Below are 23,188 nucleotides of genomic sequence, written 5' to 3'. Positions count from 1 at the left end.
TAATTACTATGCCAAAACTCATGAGATCACATAAAGACAGAGGCTTCTGAGTGGTGAAAAGGTACAGGCTTCTTCTTTTTTTTCAGACAGGGTCTCATGTAACCCAAGCCTGCACAGCCTCTACCCAATCCCCATGCTAAGATGACGACTACCACACCCAGTTTATGTGGTGCTAGGGATTGAACCCAGGGCTTTGTGCACATGAGGTAAACAATGAGCTGCACAGTCCCAGACCTTCACTGATTTTATTTTATTTACTTTTTAACGTATTGTTTGGATACCTTTAAGTCAATAGTTCACTTTTTTTTTTTTTCCTGGAAATACTGGGAATTGAACTTAGGACTGCATGCATGCTAGGCAAGTGCTCTATCACTGAACTACAGCTCCTGCCCTCCTTTACTGGTTTTTAAATAATGTCTTTTAGTTAATGTGGTAAACAAAGTTTAAAACAAAAACATCTCCCCAAGAAAAGGAAGAACTAATTTTATTACAAACAAGCATTAAAGCACAAGCCACAGAGTGATCTTGCTCTCTCTCGGAGTTAGACTACATAGGAAGCAAGCAACTCCAAATTGTGCCCATCACTTCTCTCAAACTGGGAACTAAACTCTCCTACCTGGTTTGTATTTTGAGACAGGTCTTCTATACACCAGGCTGGCCTCAAACTTGCTATCTACCCCAAGATGCCCTTTACTCCTAATTCTCCTATCTCAGCCTCCCAAGTGCTAGAATTACAGACAGATGCCACACCTAGCCTTTACCATTTTCTTTCTCTCTTTCTTTCTTTTTTATTTTTTTGGTTTTTCAAGACAGGATTTCTGTGTAGCTTTGGAGCCTGTTCTGGAACTAGCTCTCTAGACCAGGCTGGCCTTGAATTCACAGAGATCTGCCTGCCTCTGCCTCCTGAGTGCTGGGATTAAAGGCATGCGCCACCATCACCTGGCTATTTTTCTTTCTTAAGAAATGTTTTACTATACTGTTTATTTTATCTATGTGTCCAACAACTCCAGGAGTCTGTTCTTTCCAGGACTTAACCCATGATGTTTTTTGGTGGCAGGTACCTTTATCTAAGCCATTTCAACAGTTCTGAAGTTAATTTTTTTTTTTTTAATTTTTAGGCAGGATCTTACTATGTAGATCTGGCAGGCTCAGAACCCCTATGTGGACCAGGCTGGCCTCGAATTCAGAGATCTGCCTGCCTCTGCATCCTGAAATCGGGGATTAAAAGTGTATGCCACTACTCTCAGCCCTGAATAAAATTCTTAAATGTTCATTTTTGTCATACACACAAAATATCATCTTTCTGACAAGTTATTATTAGAGAAGTTAAGGGTAACCTCTGAGTCCACATCCTGGTGCTTTCAAGGACCCCAAGGAGGGGAAGGGGTTGGGAAGAGCCAAGGTAGGACCTGCGGCAAAATCGAAGAGACAATGCAATGTCACCCATGTCACAATCACACAACAGGCGCATGGTTATATACTCCCCAGAGAGTCATAAACAACCAGAGAAATACAGGGGAACAGAGCAAAGAGGCCTCATGCTGTGAGGTGTGTGTGTGGGTGTAGGGTGTGTGTGTGTGTGTATGTGTGTGTGTGTTGGGGGGGCGATGACAACGCTACAAACAAGTCCTGAAAATCACGAAATGGGCCTCACCTCCCTTTACAGCCCACATCTACGTTGCAGTGACCGGGGATGTGCCCATTCCAGTTGTCATTCATTCTAACTGCCATCCCATCAGAGAAAAAGGTGTGACATCACTCCAGAGGGGTAGGGAGAGAGGTCCCTACACGGCAGAGGCAATTCACCTACCCTTATCCATCCTCCCAATTTTACACTAAATTTATGTCCATTCTCATGGGGTTTGCTCTGACTTGTGCTGAGGGGCACCTTGCTTCTCTGCTCCAGGACCATTGCCATGGCAACCAGAGCCCAGTCTCAGATTTCTCCACAGAGCAGCTGCACTCCCACTGTCTAGCACTCTTTTCTGCTTGGCCAGGCAGTTGCTGCCCGCTACTCCATGACCTCAAAGCCTGAGCTTAGATCAAATATAAATAAAATGCCTTTAATAAATAAAAGGCATATCTTTGTTTGTTTTGTTTTTTTCGAGACAGGGTTTCTATGTGTAACAGCCCTGGCTGCCCTGGAACTTGCTTTGTAGACCAGCTGACCTCAAACTCAGAGACTCACAGAGATCCGTCTGCCTCTGCGTTCCGAGTGATGAGATTAAAAGCGTGCGCCACCACCACCACCTAGCCTGAGTTTCCATTTCTAAGACTTAGAGAAGCTTGTCTTATATCTCAATGGCTATGGCATGTGTCACATTCTTACCTGTGATATCTCCATGGAAAGACTCTTACTCATATAAATACTCATGGGGGACCAGTTGTGATGGTGCACACGTTTAATCCCAGCACTAGTCAGCTAGAGAAACACATATTTCTGTGAGTTCAAGGCCAGCCTAGTCTACAAAGCAAAATCCAGGACAGCCAGGGATACATAGTGAGATCCTGTCTCAAAAAATAAAGATAAAAAACTTGTAGGGCCTAGGGCTTAAGTGAAAGCTGGACTCCCTGTATGGTGAGTGTGAGCTGCGACTGTGCAAACTTTTTGCCATGAATGGGAGGCATGAGCAGGCTTGATGGCTAGAGTACCACATCTAAGAGGGAGAGGCAGGCAGATCTCTGAGTCTGAGGCCAGAGTGAGTTCCAGGACAGCCAGGGCTACACAGGGAAACCCTGTCTGGAAAAACCAACAACAAAAAGAAAAAAAGGGAAATTCTAGAGGCGGTAGAGGTGGCTCAGTGGTTAAGAAAAGGTACTGCTCTTGCAGAAGACTTAAGTTCAGTTCCCAGCATCCACATGGGGTACACAGCCACCTGTTAACTCTAGCTCCAGGGGGATCCAACATCTCTGGCCTCTGCGGGCTTCTGCACATACCAACACACAGACACATAAAAATAACTAAAACAGCTGAGTGGTGGTGGCACACACCTTTAATCTCACCACTTGGGAGGCAGAGCCAGGTGGATCTCTATGAATTCGAGACCAACCTGATCTACAGAGTGAGATCCAGGACTGCCAGGGCTACACAGAGAAACCCTGTCTCCAAAAAAAGAAGAAGAAATGGAAACCCAGCAAGTTACCAACAGTGAGGTTGTCTGAATAAGAACGGCCTCCACAGGCTCATATATTTGAATGTGTGGTCATCAGGGAATGGCACTACTTGAGAGGGATTAAGAGGTGTGGCCTTCACATTAATTAAAAAAAGCAATTAGTTAAAGCAACCTTTTTATTCCTGAACACGGGCTGTCTCCTGCTAAGGTATGATTTGAGCGGTCAGCATTGGATGTGAGGAAGACAATGCTTTTACAGCTCAGGGGTAGGGGGTTTCCAAATGGGGAATCTGGCAGACAAAATCGGGGCTACAGGAGAAGAACATAAGCATAACCAGTTAGTCCTGATGACCTCCTGAAACAAAGACATGGTTGCAAGGTGGGCGTAATGAGGTAGTCCTAACAGGTGGTCCTAACAAGGTGGCTATAGGTAGTCATAACCTTTTGAAACAAAGGTAGGGTGCAAGATGGTTATACAGAACTTTTTAAAACAAAGACATGATTGCCATTCCTGAACAGGCAGTCCAGAACTGGGAGTCAGAGATAGGAGACAGGCAGATCCTGATGAGTCTGAAGTCAGCCAAAGCCACATAGTAAGATGATGGATGGATGGATGGATAGATAACACACAGACAGACTTACTTTGCTTGCAGCCCCAGGAGCACCCATGCTGGATGAACGTAACCCCACTGCCTGCCCTAGATGCTGCCTAGTGGGTGTGGGCGATGGATCCACCACTAGCTAATTAGCTGGCCAACCTAAGCAGGCCATGTGGAGCCTGAAGGCTAGTTCCCACAAGGGCAAGGCCCACCACACATGACCCAGAGCAACTAATCGAGGCCAATACTGGCAAAATGTCATGCCCACCAGAAAAAAAGGGCAAGTTGTCATCCTGGATGGGATGAAGCAGGCAGTAGTACCCTTTGGAGCCAAACCTCCAAATGAAGTAGTTGGTAGGGGTCCAGCAGTTACCCAAGGAGTATCAGAGGGGAGGACAGGCTGAATAGGGGTCACAGGAGGAGGCAGAAAGGGGGTGACCACCAACCAGGAGAATGCAGCAGCAATCTTAAGAGGACTGTTTGACAGCAAGATTTCCCAGGGAGTGTGTGTGTCAACAAGGGAGAACTGGGAGGACTCTAGAGGGAGAGACGACTCAAGAGGGGGTGCTCACCCAGGTTAGTGATGGGAGGGAACCCAGAAGGAAAGGGTGAGGGGAGAGGAGGGCTGCTGACAAGTGCCAGCACTGCTGCCCACCCAGAGGTGCCCACCCTCCTGGAGCAGACCCAGAGCCCTGGATGGGCCCAGGCAGCATCAAGACTAACTGCCAGCATCAAGACTAACTGGCTGCTCGCTCTACCACACACTGGCTAAGGGGGCTTTGCACTGAGGAAAGCCTATGTTTTAAAATAATGGATTTGTGGGTCTAGGCATGAGGTTTAGAGGTAAAGCCCAGCTTTCTTGAGGACCTGGGTTCTATTTCCAGTACTGTAACAAATAAATGCTTACTGATTGTTTGATAGAACTATAAAAAAAAAGGAATTTCAAGACCCTGAAATAAAGAGAAAGCCCCACCGTCAATGCTCTGGAAGGTACTATCTAATTTACAATTTCTATGGCAACCCTGCATGAACCAGAATATGCAATTATTAATAAGACAAACTCTAGCCATTCCACATGTGCAGTGATGGGGAAGTCCTTCTCAGTAATTACTAAGCAGAGATTCCCAGCGGAGGCAGCCCGTCAAATGCTTCCTGAAGGGCAACTCAGCCCATGTGCTCCTGATAAACTACAAACAAAAATCTTTCCTAAGACACATCTGACTCTTTTTAAGTACACATGCCCACAGAACACATTCCAAACTGAATGGCAAGCATCTGGACAAGTCCCACTTAGGTTTCCTAATGATAAACTACAAACTACTAAGCCTGAATGTTAGTTAACGTGTCAGTAACAACTGCATATGGTTAATTACCACTTGTACATAGCTAAAGATGATCACCTGTAGGTTGGTGATCACTGCAGCACACTTCATCCCGTTAAGAATGGACATATCTGCCAGGTGGTAGGTAGTGGCACATGCCTTTAATCCCGGCACTCAGGAGGCAGAGGCAGGTGGATCTACAGAGCAACACACACTGGATGCCCAGCAGTGACATGCTCCAATAACCAGGACAACCAAGTTTCAGAACCACAAACTGCCCAAGACATACTTTATTTCTTCTTTTTAGATTTATTTTCTTGTATGTGTGTGAGTATTTTGCCTGCATGTACATCTGTGCACCATGTGTGTAGCTGGCACCTGCAGACTTCAGAAGATTCCCTGGACCTGAAGTCATAGATGGGTTGTGGGCTGCCATGCGGGTACTGGAAACTGAGCCCAGGTCATCTGGAAGAGCAGCAGGTGCTCCTAACCACTGAGCCAACCCTCCAGCCCAAGTCACTCTTTCTTTTTACAAATTAAAAGTATCACTGGTGAATTCTACAAACTATCCCCAGGCCATACTCTAGGACAAGGTCAGACAAGGTGGGTACCATTTGTCTCATGTATTCCTGCTCCAAGCTCAGGCAGCAGCAGCCCCAAGGTGACCAAGAGATCATGGAAAACTAGAAACTGAGCCCAGGTCTTAGCCAGAGAGTCACCTGTCTTCTAAGGACACGTTTGAAGGAGCAAGTTCAAAAAGAATTAAATTAAATTCCACAGGTTGCATGTCTTTCTTTTTTTTTGTTTTGTTTTTTCAAGACAGGGTTTCTCTGTGTAGTTGTGGTGCCTGTCCTGGATCTCGCTCTGCAGACCAGGCTGGCCTTGAACTCACAGGGATCCACCTGGCTCTGCCTCCCGAGTGCTGGGATTAAAAGCGTGCGCCACCACCGCCTGGCCAGACTATGTTTTTTTGCTGTTGTGGTTCTGTTTCGTTTTGTTTTGTTTTCTTAATTATTCCTGGGTGGTGGTGGCACATGCCTTTAATCCCAGGGCTTGGGAGGTACAGACAGGCAGATCTGAGTTTGAGGCCAGCCTGGTCTACAGAGTGAGTTCCAGGAGAGCCAAGGCTACACAGAGAAATCCAGTCTCAAAACAACAACAAAAAGTACTGTATGTATTTAGAGAGTGTGTGTGTGTGTGTGTGCAAGCATAGACATCTTCAAGAGCATGTATACAGAAGTCAGAGTATAATTTGCATGAGTTTTCTTCTTCCATTATGAGAGTCCCAAGGATAAAACTTAAGTCATCATCAGGCTTGGCAGCTAGCGTCTTTACCTAGTGACCCATATTGCTGGCTCTAGAACACTACCTTAACTGAAGCTCAGCAGGTGACATTATTTATCTAGTTTGGCCCTGGAGCTACATTAACAGCAACAATATATCTACTAAAAACCCTTCTTTGAGGGGTTGGAGAGATGGCTCAGCAGTTAAGAGCATATACTGCTCTTCCAGAGGACCCGGGGTTCAATTCCCAGCACCCACATGGCAGCTCACAACTGTCTGTAACTCCAGTTCCAGGGGACAGGACATCCATGGCAAAACACCAATGCACAGAAAATGAAAATAAATACATTAAAAAAAAGATTTAAAAAAAAAAAGAGCATGAACTGCTCTTGCAGAGGAGCTAAGTTGAGCTTTCAGAATTCACACTGAGTAATTCACAACCATCTCCAGGAGATCCTCTGGACTTTGTGGGCACCTGAACTCTCATGTGCACAAGACAGACAGACAGACAGACACAGACACAGACACAGACATACACACTCTACCTCTGAGCAGGAAGCAGCTATCCCCACCTCCCTAAACTGCCCAAAAGATGAAGGTAGTGGTGCATGCCTTTAATTTCAGCACTCAGGAGGCAGAGGCAGGTAGGATCTCTGTGAGTTCAAGGTCAGCCTGGTCTATAGAATGAAGGACAGCCAGGGGCTTCACAGAGAAGCCTTGTATCAAAAAAAAAAAAAGAAAGAAAAAGAAAAGAGATGGGACTGGAGAGATGGCTCAGTAGTTAAAAGCACCTGCTGCTCTTCTAGAGGACCCGAGTTCAATCCCCAGCACAGTCACAACTCTGTAACTCCAGTTCCAGGGGACCCGACACCCTCACACATACTTGCAGGCAAAACACCAATGCACCACATAAAATAAAAAAGAAAAGAAAAAGAAAGGAAGGGTACAATGTCAAGTGTGACAGTATCTGTAATTCCAGCCTTAGGAATGAGGCAGGAGGATCAGAGTTGAAAAATCAGCCTATACTACGTAGAAAATTCCTATTAAAGGAATAAATAAATAAGAAGGTCAGTATGGTGGCACACGCCTTTGATCCTAGCACTCAAGAGGCAGAGGCAAGCAATTACTGGAAGTTCCAGGCCAGTCAGGTCTACACAGTAAGTTCCAGGCCATTTGGAAGTACATAGTGAGTCTCTGAGGGAAGTTAGAGATATGGATCAGTGGAAGAGGGTTGGCCCTTGGCTTCTCTCCCTAGTATCATACATATGAAAACAGCCATACTTACCCACATCCAACAAAAACAAAAAGAACCTCCAGCACCACATTCTCTATACTATGACAATAACTTCACTGGGTGCCAGATCCTCCAGTGTCAAGAGACCAGGCCTTCAAGACAGAGACTGACCTCACAGGCAGGAAGCAGCTACCAACAGCCCCAAACTGCCCAAAGGATCAAGGTAACATCTCTCAATACTATGTACCACCTCCCCCTGAACACAGAGTCTGACTTGGACTTTCTGTCTCCGTATTTCAAAATGAGACAACTGGGGCTGGAGAGATGGCTCAGTCAGTAAAATACTTGCCTTGCAACTATAAAGAACTGATTTAAAAAAAAAAAAAGAAAAGAAAAAGAACTGATTTTGATCCCCAGAACTCTAAAAAAGAAAAAAAAATGGGTACAGTGGCACACGGTTGCAATCCCAGTGACTGATAGGGAGGCAAAGACAGGCAGTCCCTGGCGCTTGCCAGCAGACCATCAAGCCTAACCTACTCGACCAGCTCCAGGCCAATAGAGACTCTTTTTCAAAACAAAGTGAGGAACACAACACATGAGGCTGACCTATGGACTCCCATCTATGTATGCACAAGAGTATGAGCACCTACAGACACTCTGCACTTGCATACATAAGCACACACACACATACACACAAAGACATCTGTTCATAATTCCATTAGGAAACGTGTAAAATATAAACGAATCCAAACAAAACCCTGACTTACTAAAATATGAAAGTGTTACATAAATGACAATGTGCTAATAAAACAATTTTCCAGCTGGGCGGTGTCGGCACACGCCTTTAATACCAGCACTCAGGAGGCAGAGCCAGGTGGATCTCTGTGAGTTCGAGGCCAGCCTGGTCTACAGAGCGAGACCCAGGACAGGTACCAAAACTACACAGAGAAACCCTGTCTCGAAAAAAAAAAAAATCCTACTTTTTTTTTTTTTTTTTTTTTAAATAATGAGCTGGGAGGGTAGCTCAGTGGTGGAGTCCTTGCGTAATATATGCAAGGCCACGGGTGTCATTTTATATCCAATACATTATTAATAATAATAAAAAGCGAAATCATCTCATGAATCCTCAGATTAACAGTTCCGCTCCCCTTCTTTAAAATACACAGGGAAGTGCTGGCTTCAGCAGCACACACACTAAAACTGGAACGGTACAGCGAAGGTTGGCATGGCCCCTGCGCAAAGATATCACGCAAATTCATGAAACGTTCCGTATTTTTTGCGGTCGGGATGTAAAACAAAACAAAAAAATACGCAGGAGGAGCAAAGAAACACTCCATGCTTATATGTACGCAAGTGCTTGGCTGAAAAGCAACTGACCACACGAAACCGCTTTAAATCAGGTAGCTGCCAAACACCGGCCAATTTTAAAGTACAGCACGGAGCAGGATAAGGGTGGAAAGTAAATCAAAATCCGTTTATATTACCTAAGACCTTCCCCTACAACACACCTAATCTTTCAGGGAACTAGCCTAAAAATGGGGAACCCCTCACACGGACACTCTGCTGAAAACCTGAATAAAAATGAAGTTCCCCTCCACAGGTAGCAGATGTTAAAACGAACCAAGGAGCCAGCCTAGTGGCATACACCTTTAATTCCAGCACTTGGGGAGCTGAGGCAGGTGGATCTCTGAGTTCAAGGCCAGCTTGGTCTACAGAGTTTTCCAGGACAGCCAGGGCTACATAGAGATCCTGTCTCAAAACAAAAACCAGGAACCTCAAGGACCTGTTGACCTGTCCTGGGGAGAGGCCAACAGCCACCCAATGGAGCCTCACTTACTCGTCGCCGTCGGGACACAGGCCGGTGGCCTCATCATACTTGGAGCAGTACACGTCCGGGCTGTAGTTGAAGGTGCCATCCCGCCGTCGGAGCGGTCTGCGCCGACGCTGATTTAGGAAATGCCAATGGAAACAGGTGAACGGCCTGTGCTGGCTGCACTTATGCTGCAAAAACAGGGAGCACTGCTCTGTCCTAAACTCCTTTAGATACCTAAAAAGACAAACAGCGTTGCGGGCCGCAGCCGCCGCCGGCTGCAGGCCCCTGGGACGCGGCGGGGCAGGGTCCCAGACCCAAAGCCCCCCAAGTCCATCTGACTTCCACCGCCTGGTACCCTCCCCTTTCCGCGGACACAGTCCCTGGACCCCAGGCGCCACTCCCCAACTCAGACACCAGGTAACTCCAAGTAGACTCTCCGCCTCCTGACCCCAAATACCATTTCCCAGTCCGCAGATAAGGTTCCCCAACTCGAGGCGCACACCGCCTCCCAGCGTGCCACCCCCAAGTCCGATCCCAGATAACTCTACACAACTAGACTCCATTCTCCGCCCCCTTCAGCACAGTCCCTGACCCCAGGCGCCACCTCTCAATCTCCCGACCCGGTCTCCCGACTCCCGCGCAACTCCCTTCTCGGGTTCCAGATGGACTGCAAGCTCCACCCGCCCACACCAAGCGCAACCCCTCTTCTGCGCCGCAGAAACGACCCCCAACTCACAGCCCAGGCGTCCATCCGACCCTAGGTGCGACTCCGCCTCCCACCCAGAGGCCACCCCAGACCCCGGGCGCCGCCTCTCAAGCTCAGGCGGCGACTGCCCGGGTTCGGATGGTCGCGCGTCCATCTCCAGCCCAGGCGCGGCCCTGAGCCCCAAACGCAGGCGCTGTTTCCAGACTCCAGCTTGGCGCCTAGTGTCGCGGGAGACCAGAAGCAAGCCCAACCCCCAGGCCAGGGGTCACCGAAGACCCTGGGCACCACCTCTCCACCTTAGGCGGCGGCCCGCGCCCGGACGGCGTGACCCGCAAGGGCTGGCGGCGGGGGCGCGGGCGGGGCGCACCCTCATCGGCGACACCCGGGCCCGGGGCGCGCACGAGCCGCTCCCCTGCGCCGTGGCGTCCCGGAGGCCACGGGCCGGAGCCCAGGCACTGACCTGTAGTGGGTTGGTTTTTCGGTCTGCGGGGGGGACCCGCTCAGCGACGCCGCCGCCGCTTTCGAAACCGACGGCATTTTCAGTCAAAACAATGCAGCGCGCATGCGCCGCGCCGGCGCCCCCGGATCTCCCCCCGCACCGAGCCCCCTGCGCCCCCCGCCGCGCCGGCCACACCCCCGGGCACGCCGCGCCGGCCACGCCCCCGCCGACCCCTCGCCCACGCGCGCTGTGCGGCGGGGGCGGCACGCAGAACCTGCGGGCCCCCTACGGCAGCAAGTTATAGGCGCAAAGCAGGACACGCCCGTCGGTGTAGAGTCCCCTCGCTGGCCTCTGAGTCCAGGGCCGTGGACCGGTGTTGGGACGCGAGGGCTGACCGTGGGCACAAGCTTCTTTTAGCTAGAAAAGGTCTATAATTAGACTGTGGCGATGGTCACCACTTTATTAAAAAATTGTGACTTTAAGGATGGACCGAGTGTGAATTCTCTGTTGAGCTGCTTTTTAAAAAAAAACGTTGTGTAAAAGGTTGGCAGATGGGTGCATAGGATAAAGATGTACAGGGTGGTCAGGAATGGGTGAGCTGGGATCCACAGGGTGCTGGGCGCACGTTGGGGGCGGGGCTCAGCAGGTGCTAGGATGAATTCGCAAGGGAGAAGCCAGGGCTAGCATTCATTAGTATGTAACTGTGTGGCAGGAGACATCGTAAATGCAAAGAAAAGTGACCACAACTCCTCAGCTGACAGCATGGTTCTCTGAGGGATAGTTTGAGCAGCAAGCTCTAAGACCACAGGTACTCTGAAAGGAAAGGCTGGAGAGCAATTTATCCTCCTGCTTACAGAAAATAATCTGTCCCATTTCTAGGAACACCCATATGAAATATGAACAAAAATAATATGGCCCAAGTATGTAAGCTACATTTTAAAATACGAAGAAGGTAAGATTATCACTTGCCAGTAGGATGACTTACTTCTTCCTGGGACATTTTGTAGACAATTTGTTTGAAACTGTTGGTAGTTCGGTTTGGTTTTGGTGCTAGAGGCAGAACTCAAAGCCTCGTGAATGTTAGCCAAGCACTCTATCATTGAGTATTATCCCTAGCCCACAAACCCTGAAATTAACTTCTTTTAAAAAGGAAGGTGATGTGGTTGCACAAGTATGTAATCCTCACACTCAAGAGCTGGAGATAGTGAGTTCTAGGCCAGCCCCGGCTGTAAGAGACCCTGTCTCAAAAAAACAAACAAAAAAAACCCAGGTACATTGTCACTTCAAAATAGATCAAACAGAAGAACAAAGCAGGAAAGGACAGACAGGATCTACAGAGAAATAAACACATCTCAAAGACTGCTGAGGAGTGGGAAATGAAAATTCCATCACCTGTGGCACCCACATAAGAACTACAAGTCTCTCTCTCTCTTTTTTTTTTTTTTTTTGGTTTTTCGAGACAGGGTTTCTCTGTGTAGCTTTGTGCCTGTCCTGGAGCTCACTCTGTAGACCAGGCTGGCCTCGAACTCACAGAGATTCACCTGCCTCTGCCTCCCAAGTGCTGGTATTAAAGACATGTGCCACCACCGCCCGGCCAAGTCTCCTTTTTATTGAAGCTGTTATTCAAGGGCTGGAACTTAAGTAGCTGGTGGGGCTGGAGAGATGGCTCAGTCGTTAAAAGTACTGACTCCTCTTCCAGAGGACCCAAGGTCAATTCTCAGGACCCACATGTTGGCTCACAGCCATTCATAACTCCAGTTCCAGGGGATCTGACACCCTCTTCTGACCTGCATGGGCACCAGGCAAGCATGTGGTGTACATACATGCATATATCATACACATAAAATAAATCTAATTTTTTTGCCAGGCGGTGGTGGCACATACCTTTAATACCAGCATTCGCCAGGTGAGGTACGGATTCTGGAATTAAACTCTGTACCTCACCTGGCGTGAGGCAGAGGCAGGCGAATCTCTGTGAGTTCGAGGCCAGCCTGGTCTACAGAGCAAAATCCAGGACAGGCACCAAAACTACACAGAGAAACCCTGTCTCCAAAAAACAAAAAACAAAGAAAAAAAAATCTAATTTTTTAAGTAGCTGTTAGGTTAACTCCTTTTCCCTTGAAAGAACATGTTTTATTTAATAATTTCCTTCTGCCCCACAGCTTATCTATCTCTCATACATGCAGCAACCACTGGTGCTGGCTGATATTTGCGGGTCCTCTCCCTACATGAGGTTTACTGGGCACTTACCAGGCTGAGCACCTTAGGAAAAACACAAGCTACAGCCACAGAACGAGTTCCAGGACAGACAGGGTTACAGAGAAACCCTGTCTTAAAATTAAAAAACAAACAAACAAACAAAAGCAAAAAACACCAAACAGATGTGTAGTAAGTGTGCCCACTGTCCCAAACACCCAAAGTTCTCCTTTTGCTCATGCGTTCAACTACCCACATCACTGGGGAGAAGTGATCTGCCTGGGAGCACCGTGGACCTGCTGCATGGAATGTGACTTTTTTTTTTTAAAGTATTTATTATATATGGGTGTGGGTGTGTGTGTGTGTGTGTGTGTGTGTGTGTGTGTGCTCTATCTGCACCTTTACACCAGAAGAGGGCATTAGATCCTACTATAGATGGTTGTGAGCCACCATGTAGGTGCTGGGAATTGAATTCAGGACCTCTGGAAGAGCAGTCAGTACTCTTAACCACTGAGCCATCTCTCCAGCCCCTGGCATTTCCCCCCCTCCCCGCAAACCAATTCTATGTGAGCTGGGAATAGAGCTCAGTGCTAGGTTGGCATGCTAGATTCCTGGGTTCAACCCCCAACACTGTTAAAAAAAAGACAGAAACAAAAACCCACTGGGTCATTGAAAAGTAAGTTTGTTTTTTGAGACAGGGTCTCCCTATGGAGCCCAGGCAGACCTCATATTTAGGACCCTCCTGCCTCAGTCTTCTAAGTGATGAGATTACAGGCATTCACTACTGGCAAGCACTTACTTTTTGTTTTGCTTTGTTTTAAATTCTCAAGTGGGAGAGAAGAGCAAAAAAACAGAAAAGGTTAGCTGCTGGCCTAGAAAATTGCTCCTTTTAAAAACAAGATGCCATAGGTCCTGCTGTCCACCTTTAATCCCATCAGTGGAGAGCTGGAGGCAGAGGCAGGCAGACAGATCTCCGTCTGAGGTGAGGCTGGTCTACACAGCCAGTTCCAGGCCAGTCAGACCTATATAGGGAAGACTCTGTCTCAAGAAAAACAAAACAAACGAACAACAACGACCACTACAACAACCAAAAACCACTTGATGCAAGGGGAGGGGAGAATTGTGTTCATTAGACTTCACAAATGTATTTTGCATCTGTTAGTATTTAAAGTAGCTTCAACTGATGTTGTACACACCATGGCACAATACAAAGTGCAAACCTTCTGCAGTTATTCTGTCTCAGAAAGCAAATGAACTGCAGGGAACATCCCCACCAGAACTGCTCTGGAAACATGATTGGGCTGTACAAACACATCACAAATTCAACAGCACACGGTGCAGCCAAAACCTTCTCTATGAACCTCAAAAGTCCTTTGGACGTAATCACTGGGCACTGGTGTCCTGGCAAGGATCAGATTTCGAGCCTCCAATTCCGTGCTGTGTTCTCGCGTCTCAGCGCCAAAAGTCCTTTTAAAGCATCGAAGACGCATACAGAATCAGGTCAGAAATCGCCAAACTCGACAACGAAACAGAAGGACGGCTGCCTGTTTTATTCCTCAGCAGGAACCCTGTTACGTTCTAGCTCCGTAAAAAAACTGGAGCTTCAGCCTCCTCCAGACGACCGTCCGGCTCCTCCTCGTCCTCCTCGTCCTCCTCTCCCAACACCTGTCTCAACCACTGGTCCGTGCTAGTCTCCTGCCTTAGATAGCACCAGAAGATCAGAATCGTGAGGGTGAGGGTGATCGGCAGCACTTTCCACAAGGGCCGCTGCTGCTCCTTCCCCAGGGAATGCTCCACCGTCCAGCGGGTTGGGGTGGCTTTGCTGGAGGAAAACTGGATGGGGAGGTTGGGGTCGTCTTTCTCCTCTTCGCTGTCTGTAGGCTGGGCTGGAGACCCGCCATGGGGGCGGCGGGTGCAGGCTTCGCGAAGCCCAGCCCAGCAGCCGCCGAGCCCGGACCGCTCTGGAAGAGAGTCAGCAGTCAGCGTCCCGCCGCCACGGCCGCCTCCCGCCCTAGCCCACCTGCACCTCACAGCGCTCACCCCGCACCCCGGGAACACAGAACACCGCTCATAGCGACCTCGGCTCGCACTCTGCGGCGCACTGCGCTTTCGTGGCTTCCGGCGCACAAACCCGGAAGTCGGGGTTCACATCCACTATCTCTCACGACTACAGAACGTGTGTCCAGCCGCGCGGCGGAAATGACGCGCTTCCTCCCTCGAGCTCTTCCGTCTCGGGTTCCGCCTCGGTGGCCTGATGGTTTTCGTGTATGTCTATTCCTCAGTCTCTCCGTGGAGACTTGAGCCTGCCGGGCGGCTCCGAGAAGAGCTTGCCTGGCTTTCTTTGCCTGGCTGGGGGGCTGTTCGGGCTGATGCCCGAGACGCGCACAGACTTGAGAACCTTTGCTGTCGTCTTTCCAGGACCATCGTCCCGGAGGGACTTGGTGTCTTTTCTTCCGAAGCGCGTCTTCCATTCTTAGCGCTCTATCCAGGATCTCAGCCTCTTGCTTGGCCAGTGTCTCAGCTGCCAGCTACGTCCACTTCAGTTATGCCCTCAGACCCGAAGGTGGGAAGCCTTCGCATCGTAGACGCCGCATGGCCAGGTCCCCAGAATTCCTTTGCCCTCAGGGAGAATGGAAATGGCTCTGTAGGGGATGTCCAGACCCTGGATAATTTACCAGCCTACAGGGAGGCGATTCTGGAATTAAACTCCGTACCTCACCTGGCGTTTTGAGCTGGGAGCTGATTGAGGCTCAGTGCATCTTCAGAATCAGCCCTAGCCAGGCAAGCCTGTAATCCCCACACCGGAGGCAGAGACAAGAGGATCGCTGGTTCCAGGCCAGCTTGGACTATATAGCTAGAACACCAACCCGATATAGAATACAAAATCCAAAAAACAGGATCAGCCCTAACAGTATCTTCTGTGTACCTATGCTACATAGAAACTGCCATGAGTTATATCACACCTGGGCGTGGTAACGCGCCCACTAATGACAGTCACTCTGGATTTGTTCTTGATCTATAAACCAGTCACAAAAAAAAAAAAAAAAATATGAACACCTCCCTCTCTGTCTCATGGGTCAGACAACTGTGAGTCCCAGAAACCTAGGATCCTTTTCCGGGCAAGCAGAGTCCCCATGCTTCTATTTTGCTCAGGGGATAGTGTCTGAAGGCACCAGAGCATGGGAAGGGAGAAGTTAGGCAGGAAGATGACCTTTCAGCCCGTGACTGGTAGTGAGGTAGACATTCCTGCTGGGGGAAGCTCAGTCTTAACACAGCGAGACAACCCCTCACAGTGCAGCAACGTGGCTCCTGAAGACATAAGTTCACCTCCAAACACTCAGCGCCGATGACCTGTCTTCCCTTGAAACTTCTCTGCTGGAGAGCTGAACTTAAACTTCTCCCCACCCAGGGAAATAGAGACCTGAAGTAAGTTAGATCCAGAATCTCGCAGGGAAATGTGTACCTGTTCCAATTGCAAGCTTACTGGGCAACCTGTAAATTCACTTGCTTTGTTCCCTCCAAGTGCGGAAGGCTGGGGACCTTGGGACTTGGTTTTTGCCTGGCTTTCTTTCCCCTTTGCTCACGGTCTCCCTCCTGGGGCAGACACTCAGTCTGTCATCGTGAAGGTGACCTTAGCTTTTGGCTACTTACTGTTTTGTGGGCATAAGAGGGTCCTGGGAGCTGTAATCTACCCCAGGATGAAACAGAATCAGCAGCCTCCTTGTGACCTGGAGTATGCTGTGCTCCTGTGCCCACTTAATAGTGGCAAAAGCCTCACACTCACGTTCTTGCCCCAGGCACTCACCGTGTTAGAGCAGGGGGAATGCTAGAGATGTTGGAGCCCAGCAACACCTGTGAGTCCTCCCCATGCTGAGAGGCCCAACCCAGGACCCTGGCTAAGAGCTGCTGTGTCAACAGAGGCACCTGTCTGCCCAGCTCCTCCTCCCTGCGCCCTGCCCCACCTGTTCCATCACAGAACCCCACGCTACTACACCAGTCTCTTGGCAAGGACCTAGCAGCACCTAGGGCCTTAACTATAGGTAATGTGCAAGCTGGGGGGTGGGGTGGGCTGGGCTGGCTTCCTGAAGGAGGTAGAGCTCATGAGGCCCTAAGGTGTGAAGGGAGCCAGGCTCCTGGACAGGACTCTAGGGAAACCAGACACAAGCTGCCCAGGACAGGCCATGGGACCAAACGAGGAGGTGAAGCAAGAGTTAGTTTCACCCTGGGGTGGGCCAGCCCCTGACAATGACCAGTGAGCCCATCTCAGTCTCAAAGACTGTCTCAGATCAGAGACAGAAATAGACAAAATAGGACTTGGGGGGGGGCAGCACATCTGTAAAGTGCCCACCATGAAAGCGTGAGGACCCGAGTTTGAGCCTCACCAGCCACATGAAAGTTCTTTATAAGCCGGGTGGTGGTGGCGAACACCTTTAGTCCAGACTATCAGGAATACATCCTCCTTTGGTTGTTGGTTTTCAAGACGGGGCTTCTCTGTGTAGCCCTGGCTGTCCTAGAACTAGCTCTGTAGACCAAGCTGGCCTCAAACTCACAGAAATCCTCCTGCCTCTGCCTCTCAAGTGCTAGGATTAAAGGCCTGTGCCCCCACTGCCTGGCCTATATCCTCTTTTTTAATTTAAAAAATGTTAAGCCAGAAAGGGTGACACACACCTTTAACTCCAGCACTCATGAGGCAGAGGCAGGTGGATTACTGAATTTGAGGCCAGCCTGGTCTACAGAGCTAGTTCCAGGACAGCCAGGGCTACACAAAGAACCCCGCCTTTGGAAAAAAATGTCTATTTTATGTGTATATGTTTTGCAATGAATATATGTATGTGCACTGTGTGTGTGCTTGGTGCCCATGGAGGCCAGAAGAGGGTGCTGGATCCCCTGAAACCGTAGTTAGGGATGATTGTGAGCCACCATGTGGTTGCTGAGAACAGAACCCAGGTCCTCTGCAAGAGCAGCCAGTGCTCTGAACTGCTGTGCCATCTCTACAGCCCCACATGTCCCTTGTTCTAAGTCACCAAGTTTATGGCACTCAGTCACAGAACCCCAGCAACTGATATAGACACTACCTTAGCATCACTCTGCTCCTGAAGGCATCTGGTCCAGGGCAGTGCCCTGTGTCCTTGGACCCCATTCCTTAGCCATTTGCTTCCGGACCAACCATCCTCCAACAAACATTTTTGGAGGAATCACTCTTTCTAGCAGGTTTTGCTACAGGAGCCTGGCCAGGAAGCTGGAGAAGCAGCAGCCCTGTAGTAGAAGCTCCAAGATGTGATATGCCACCATACTGTATATGGAGCCTTTGCCTTGCCCCTCAGGGACATAAACCAACACCTCAGCCCTCATTATTGCAAAGCACACAGAGAAATTTCATAGGAAGCCTAATGTCTCTCTAATGGGGAGGCAGAGGCGGCAGCCGTCACTGTGCTTAATGGCAGGGTAATTTATTGTAGCTCCACTTAAGAGCTGACATATTGGAGCTATTGATTTTCCCAGGAAAATAGATACCAGGTGCCTGGGGGCAGGCAGGTCTGTGTCTCTGTAAGAGCAGAGTCCTGCTCTCCCAGGGTCTGAGGCCTGACAGTGGGTAGGGGCTGGCGGGGCAGGGGACAGCGGGCAAAGAGACTTGCTGGGCCCAACCCAAACCACTGCCCAGTTAGGAGCAGATGCTAGGACATATGCTTCAGCCCCAGCCTCCTCCAGGGTCTTGAAATGGCAGGTGACAAAGCCAGGGTGACAGGGGCTCGGATGGGCCTTACCCACCCACTAACTGCCAGCTAGACATACGAGGCAACCGTTCTAGGAAAGTGTGTGTCTCCACTGACTCAGAGTCCTCCAACCAAGCCTTACCAGACAAAAACTGGAGTTCAGTCTCTACCTGCAGGACACCTAGTCTGCCGTGAACATGGCTGAAAACGCGTCGGGGGTGAAAAGTGGCGGGCTGACTCCCTAACCACACTCTTCAAGTCTCCGGGTCTCCCCTCCACCGGCACTCTCAGTCTGCCCCTGTGAGATCCCCATTCCTTTTGCCTGGACTCCTACAGCAGCACTCTGGCTTACCCCCTCAGGCCTCCCGGCCCCATGCCGGCCCCATAGGCCCCTCTTAGGCTTCTCTTCCCAGACAGCTATCTGCTCTGGTTTCTCCCCATTTTAGAATCTTCCATCCTAGCTTGTGGCTTTCCCCACAGTGTCTTGCCACGCAGTGAAGAGCGTCAGAATTACTCCAGGATAAGGACAAGATCCTGTCAGTGGACAGCCTTCTCTCAGCCAGCACCAGTGAGCATCTCTGCACCTGGTCAGGTCAGGACTTAAAGGTGTCAAAGTCCTCCACCCATGGTCACATGCCTGGGTCAGACAAGAGGGGGTGGGGTATGGTAAAAACCCAAGCCCTGGGGAGGAGGCAGCCCTGGGGAGTGACCTCCCATGCCCTCCTTCTGCAGGAGAGGGTCTCTCCACACATAGGAAACAGCTGAGGCTCTGGTGTTCTTTGGTTTCCTTGCATGTGTGCTTGTATGTATGATATGTATGTGCATGTGTCATGGGGTGTGCATGTATGTGGAAGGGCACTTGTGAATGTGTGTATACATGTATGTGGAGGCCAGAGGACAACTTTCGGTGTGGTTTCTCAGGTGCTGTTTACTTTTTTATTTATTTTTAATTTTTTATTTTTCGAGACAGAGTCTCTTTAGGTAACTCTGGCTTGTCCTGGAACTCACTATGTAGACCAGGCTGGCCATGAACTCACAAAGATCTGCCTGGCTTTGCCTCCCAAGTGCTGGAATTAAAGTCTTGTGCCACCACACTCAGCCTTACCTTTTTATTTTCTGACAGTCCCATGCTGGTTTGAAACTCAAGAAGGCGAGGTTAGCTGGATCCCAGGGTCCTCCTGTCTCTGCCTCCCCAGGGCTAAGATTACAATCATGGACCACCACAGCCATTGTTTGGCTCTGGAGTTCTCTCTCTCTTCTTTTTTTTCTTTTTCGAGACAGGGTTTCTCTGTGTAGCTTTGCACCTTTCCTGGAACTCGCTTTGGAGACCAGGCTGGCCTCTCACTCACAGAGATCCGCCTGGCTCTGCCTCCCGAGTGCTGGGATTAAAGGTGTGCGCCACCACCGCCCGGCCTTCTTTTTCCTTTTTTGGTTTTTTTTGAAACAGGGTTTCTCTGTGTAGTCCTGGCTGTCCTGGAACTCACTCTTTAGAGCAGGCTGGTCTTGAACTCAGAGAGATCAACCTGTCTCTGCCTCGCAAGTGCTGGGATTAAAAGTGTGTGCCACCCGGTTTCTCAGAAAATTGGGTATTGATCTACCTCAAGACCCAGCCATACCACTCTTGGGCATATACCCAAGGAATGCTCAATCATACCACAAAGATACATGCTCAACTATGTTTATAGCAGCACTATTTGTAATAGCCAGAACCTGGAAACAACCTAGATGCCCATCAACTGAAGAATGGATTAAGAAAATGTGGTACATAATCACAATGGAGTACTACTCAGCAGAGAAAAACAATGACAGCATGAAATTTGCAGGCAAATGGATGGAACTAGAAAATATCATCCTGAGTGAGGTAACCCAAACCCAGAAGGACAAACATGGTATGTACTCACTCATAAGTGGATTCTAGATATAAAGCAAAGAACAATCAGACTGTAACCCCTAGAACCAGGGAGGCTACATAGCAGTGGGGACCCTAGGATGACTGTGGCTTATAATAAGTTTTGGTCTTACACAATTACTGGGCAAGCCTCAATAAACATTTCACTATTAGGATAAGAATTTATACTGTATCAAGCTGATAATAGAAAAAAAAAAGTGTGCGCTACCACCACTCTGCACCTCTGGACTTCTTGACCTCACCTGAGCATGATCTCAACTAGGACATGGTAGAGGGGATCCCCATGCTGGGAGCCACAGGGTCCTACAAATCCACCCAGCCCCATCTGCAGCCATGACTCTTATATGGTTTTCCTGTTGTGCCAATGTTTATGATGTCAGCTGTGTGGCCTAGGTGGGTTTCCCAAGAAGGGTTTGGGGTCCAGGAGAGTTTCACTGGCCTGACATTAAGGCATAGATGACATTCCAGAGACTGCAAGGAAAACTGGATTCCTTATGTTTCCCAGCTTCTGAAAGTCCCCAAACCCCTTGGCTCATGGCCTTTTCCTTTATCTTCAGAGCCAGCAGTGAAGCATCTTCTAGCCTCAGACTCGCTGGCCTCCCATCTCTGTATGGTGACCACTCTGTGAGGACCTTGGGGATTTTAGCTCCTTGGCGGTGGCTGGGTCTTTTTAGACGCTTTCCTCTGTTGGGATGTTCTGCCTGCCTCAGCTTGTCCATCTACATCCCCTGCCTCACACCCAGCTCTTCCAAAACCCATTCTTTGGTCACACAGGTGGGCCCTTCTCCAGGGCAGAATTGTGTCTCATGTCCTCCCCCTTGAAGCACCCAGCCCAAGGTCCAGAAAGCCCAAGACTCGACCATGTGAGTGGTGGCAGTCGGCACCTACAGCCTCAATATGTCTTCCCTGTCTCCAGGGCTGGTCGGGGTGGAGTGCAGGCCACAGCCCACCTGCCCTTCTGGGTACTCTACCCAACCTCCCGAGGCCCTGGATACCTCTTCCCTGCCTGTCCAGCAAGTGCTCAGCTGTAGACCCCAGGCCCACCTGTCCGTGTTACATCATCCACGTGTTTCCATCCCTTTCCTGGGCCAGCGTGTCCTTCTCACAACCAGCAGTAGAGGGTGATGTGGCTTCAGCTCGGAGCAACTGCACACACACACACACACACACACACACACACACACACACACACATACCCATGCCTGGTCCTCCTGCAGGTTTGGGCTCCGGTGGGTGAGCTGCCTGAGGTTGAAGCAGGGTCACCCACAGCCAAGAGTGGCGAGTGTTTTTAGACCCTGGAGCCTGACATGGTCAGAAGCAAATGGAATCCAGAGCAGAATGGACACTCAGAACTGGGCTTAGCCAGGCACACTTCATTCCACGGCAGAAGTCAGCCCTGCTCCAGGTTGCCCTTCTCCAGGCATACAACCTATGATGTGAGCAGCTTTCCAGACATCTATGCCAGGGTGTCAGCCTTGCCTACAGGTTGTTTTGTCACAGGGTCTCATGTAGCCTAGTGTGGCCTTGAACTTGCTAAGGACCACCTCTCAATGCTGGGATTATAGGCATGCACCATCATATGCAGTTTATATGGCACTGGAGATCTAACTCTGAGCTTTGGCCACTCCAGGCAAGCAGTCTACCAATCTCAGCACATCCCCAATTCAGCCTAGCCCTTGGAGGGTCTCATCCCTGAGGACTTTTCATATTCCCTCTGGCTTTCCTCTGCTGGGTGAGGGTCCTGACTACTGTGACCAGGTGGGAAGTATCTGTTTTGTTTTGTTTTTCAAGACAGGGTTTCTCTGTGTAGCTTTTGGAGCCTGTTCTGGAACTCGCTCTATAGACCAGGCTGGCCTCGAACTCACAGAGATCTGCCTGCCTCTGCCTCCCAAGTGCTGGGATTAAAGGCTTGTGCCACCACTGCCCGGCCTTTTTTGTTGTTGTTGTTGTTGTTGTTCAGGTGGGGAGTATCTTTAGGGTTGGTTCACTTAACCTCCTCCCTCCAGGAGCCACAAACTGACTGAAGCCATCAAGTATGGGCTCAGGGGCAGGAAAAGGCTGAAGGCCAGTGTGTTGGAGTGTCAGGTGACATACCCTCAGCCTGAAGATTAGAGTCCCAAGAGGGTTACACTGGCTTGAAATCAAGGTGCTGTCCTTATTTGAAATCAAGGTGGGGGTGGTGTCTGGAACAAGGAAGGACCCGGGGAAGGTAAATGGTACCCACATCCCTCTTAACCCCTTGGCCACGTGACGAGCTGGATTTAGAGACAATCAGCAAACGCTTTGGGCCCAAGATAGTGAAAGCATGCTGGGATGAGCTGCTTTCCTGCCCTTGGAACTAGCCCCAGCAGGAGGAACCATAGTTGATGACACTTGAATTCACTGGGGGCTACTTAAGGGCGGCTGAATGCCCGGGGGCCACATTCTTCCTGGAGGAGACCTGGATCGACTACAGTAGTGTCCCCATTAAATGCACGTCCACCCTAAGCCGCTGAATATATGAATATATTTGGAAGAAAGTCTTTGTTGATGTGACTATTCAAGCTGAGGATGTGCTGGATTCAGGTGGCCCTGCAGTCTCTGGTGAACACCCTTGTAAGAATTGCCAGCCAAGCCTGGTGGCGCATGCCTGCAAACCCAGCACTCAGATGGCCACTAATTTACGGCCAGCATAGGCTGTCTAGCAAGACCTTGTCTCGAGGTTTAAAAAAAAGTGAAAGCCTGTATGAAGATGACAGCATTGGTGGTAATGACAGGCTTCAAGACAAGGAACACCAAGCGGCTGGCAGCCCGAGGAGCTCCTCAGCTTTCCAGAAGGAACCAGCCTTGCTGACATCTCAGTTTGGACTCTGGCCTCCA

General features: G+C 49.6%; 2 protein-coding genes and 1 non-coding gene across 6 annotated transcripts in view; 1 reads left to right on the top strand and 2 right to left on the bottom strand.

Annotated features, from left to right (window-relative positions):
• Unkl (unk like zinc finger) overlaps positions 1 to 10,649 on the bottom strand; it is a 44,211-nt gene extending 33,562 nt beyond the window's left edge. For 2 of the 4 annotated variants that reach the window (XM_052758706.1, XM_052758707.1), the window contains exons 1-2: positions 10,532 to 10,649; positions 9,390 to 9,599 (exon numbers count right to left, since the gene is read on the bottom strand). In XM_052758706.1, the coding sequence (XP_052614666.1) occupies positions 9,390 to 9,599; positions 10,532 to 10,608 (287 nt within the window). In that variant the 5' untranslated portion in view covers positions 10,609 to 10,649. The remainder of the gene's footprint in view (positions 1 to 9,389; positions 9,600 to 10,531) is intronic. The other 2 variants (XM_052758709.1, XM_052758708.1) reach the window with 2 other exon arrangements.
• Positions 8,723 to 8,829, top strand: LOC128123507 (U6 spliceosomal RNA). The gene has a single exon (XR_008222689.1). It is a non-coding gene; the product is annotated as a U6 spliceosomal RNA (small nuclear RNA).
• A 3,167-nt stretch (positions 10,650 to 13,816) lies between the features above and the next one.
• On the bottom strand, positions 13,817 to 14,793 carry LOC128121643 (protein CCSMST1). Its single transcript, XM_052756471.1, is given in 4 exon segments — positions 13,817 to 14,298; positions 14,300 to 14,611; positions 14,613 to 14,667; positions 14,747 to 14,793. Coding segments are annotated over 4 exon segments (420 nt in total). The 5' UTR covers positions 14,779 to 14,793; the 3' UTR covers positions 13,817 to 14,277.
• Between the last annotated feature and the right edge of the window lie 8,395 nt (positions 14,794 to 23,188).

The sequence above is a fragment of the Peromyscus californicus genome, unplaced genomic scaffold (genome assembly GCF_007827085.1).
Source record: "Peromyscus californicus insignis strain IS unplaced genomic scaffold, ASM782708v3 Scaffold_3__1_contigs__length_106647218, whole genome shotgun sequence".
Lineage (NCBI taxonomy): Eukaryota > Metazoa > Chordata > Mammalia > Rodentia > Cricetidae > Peromyscus > Peromyscus californicus.
This window is presented reverse-complemented; position numbering and strand designations above follow the sequence as displayed.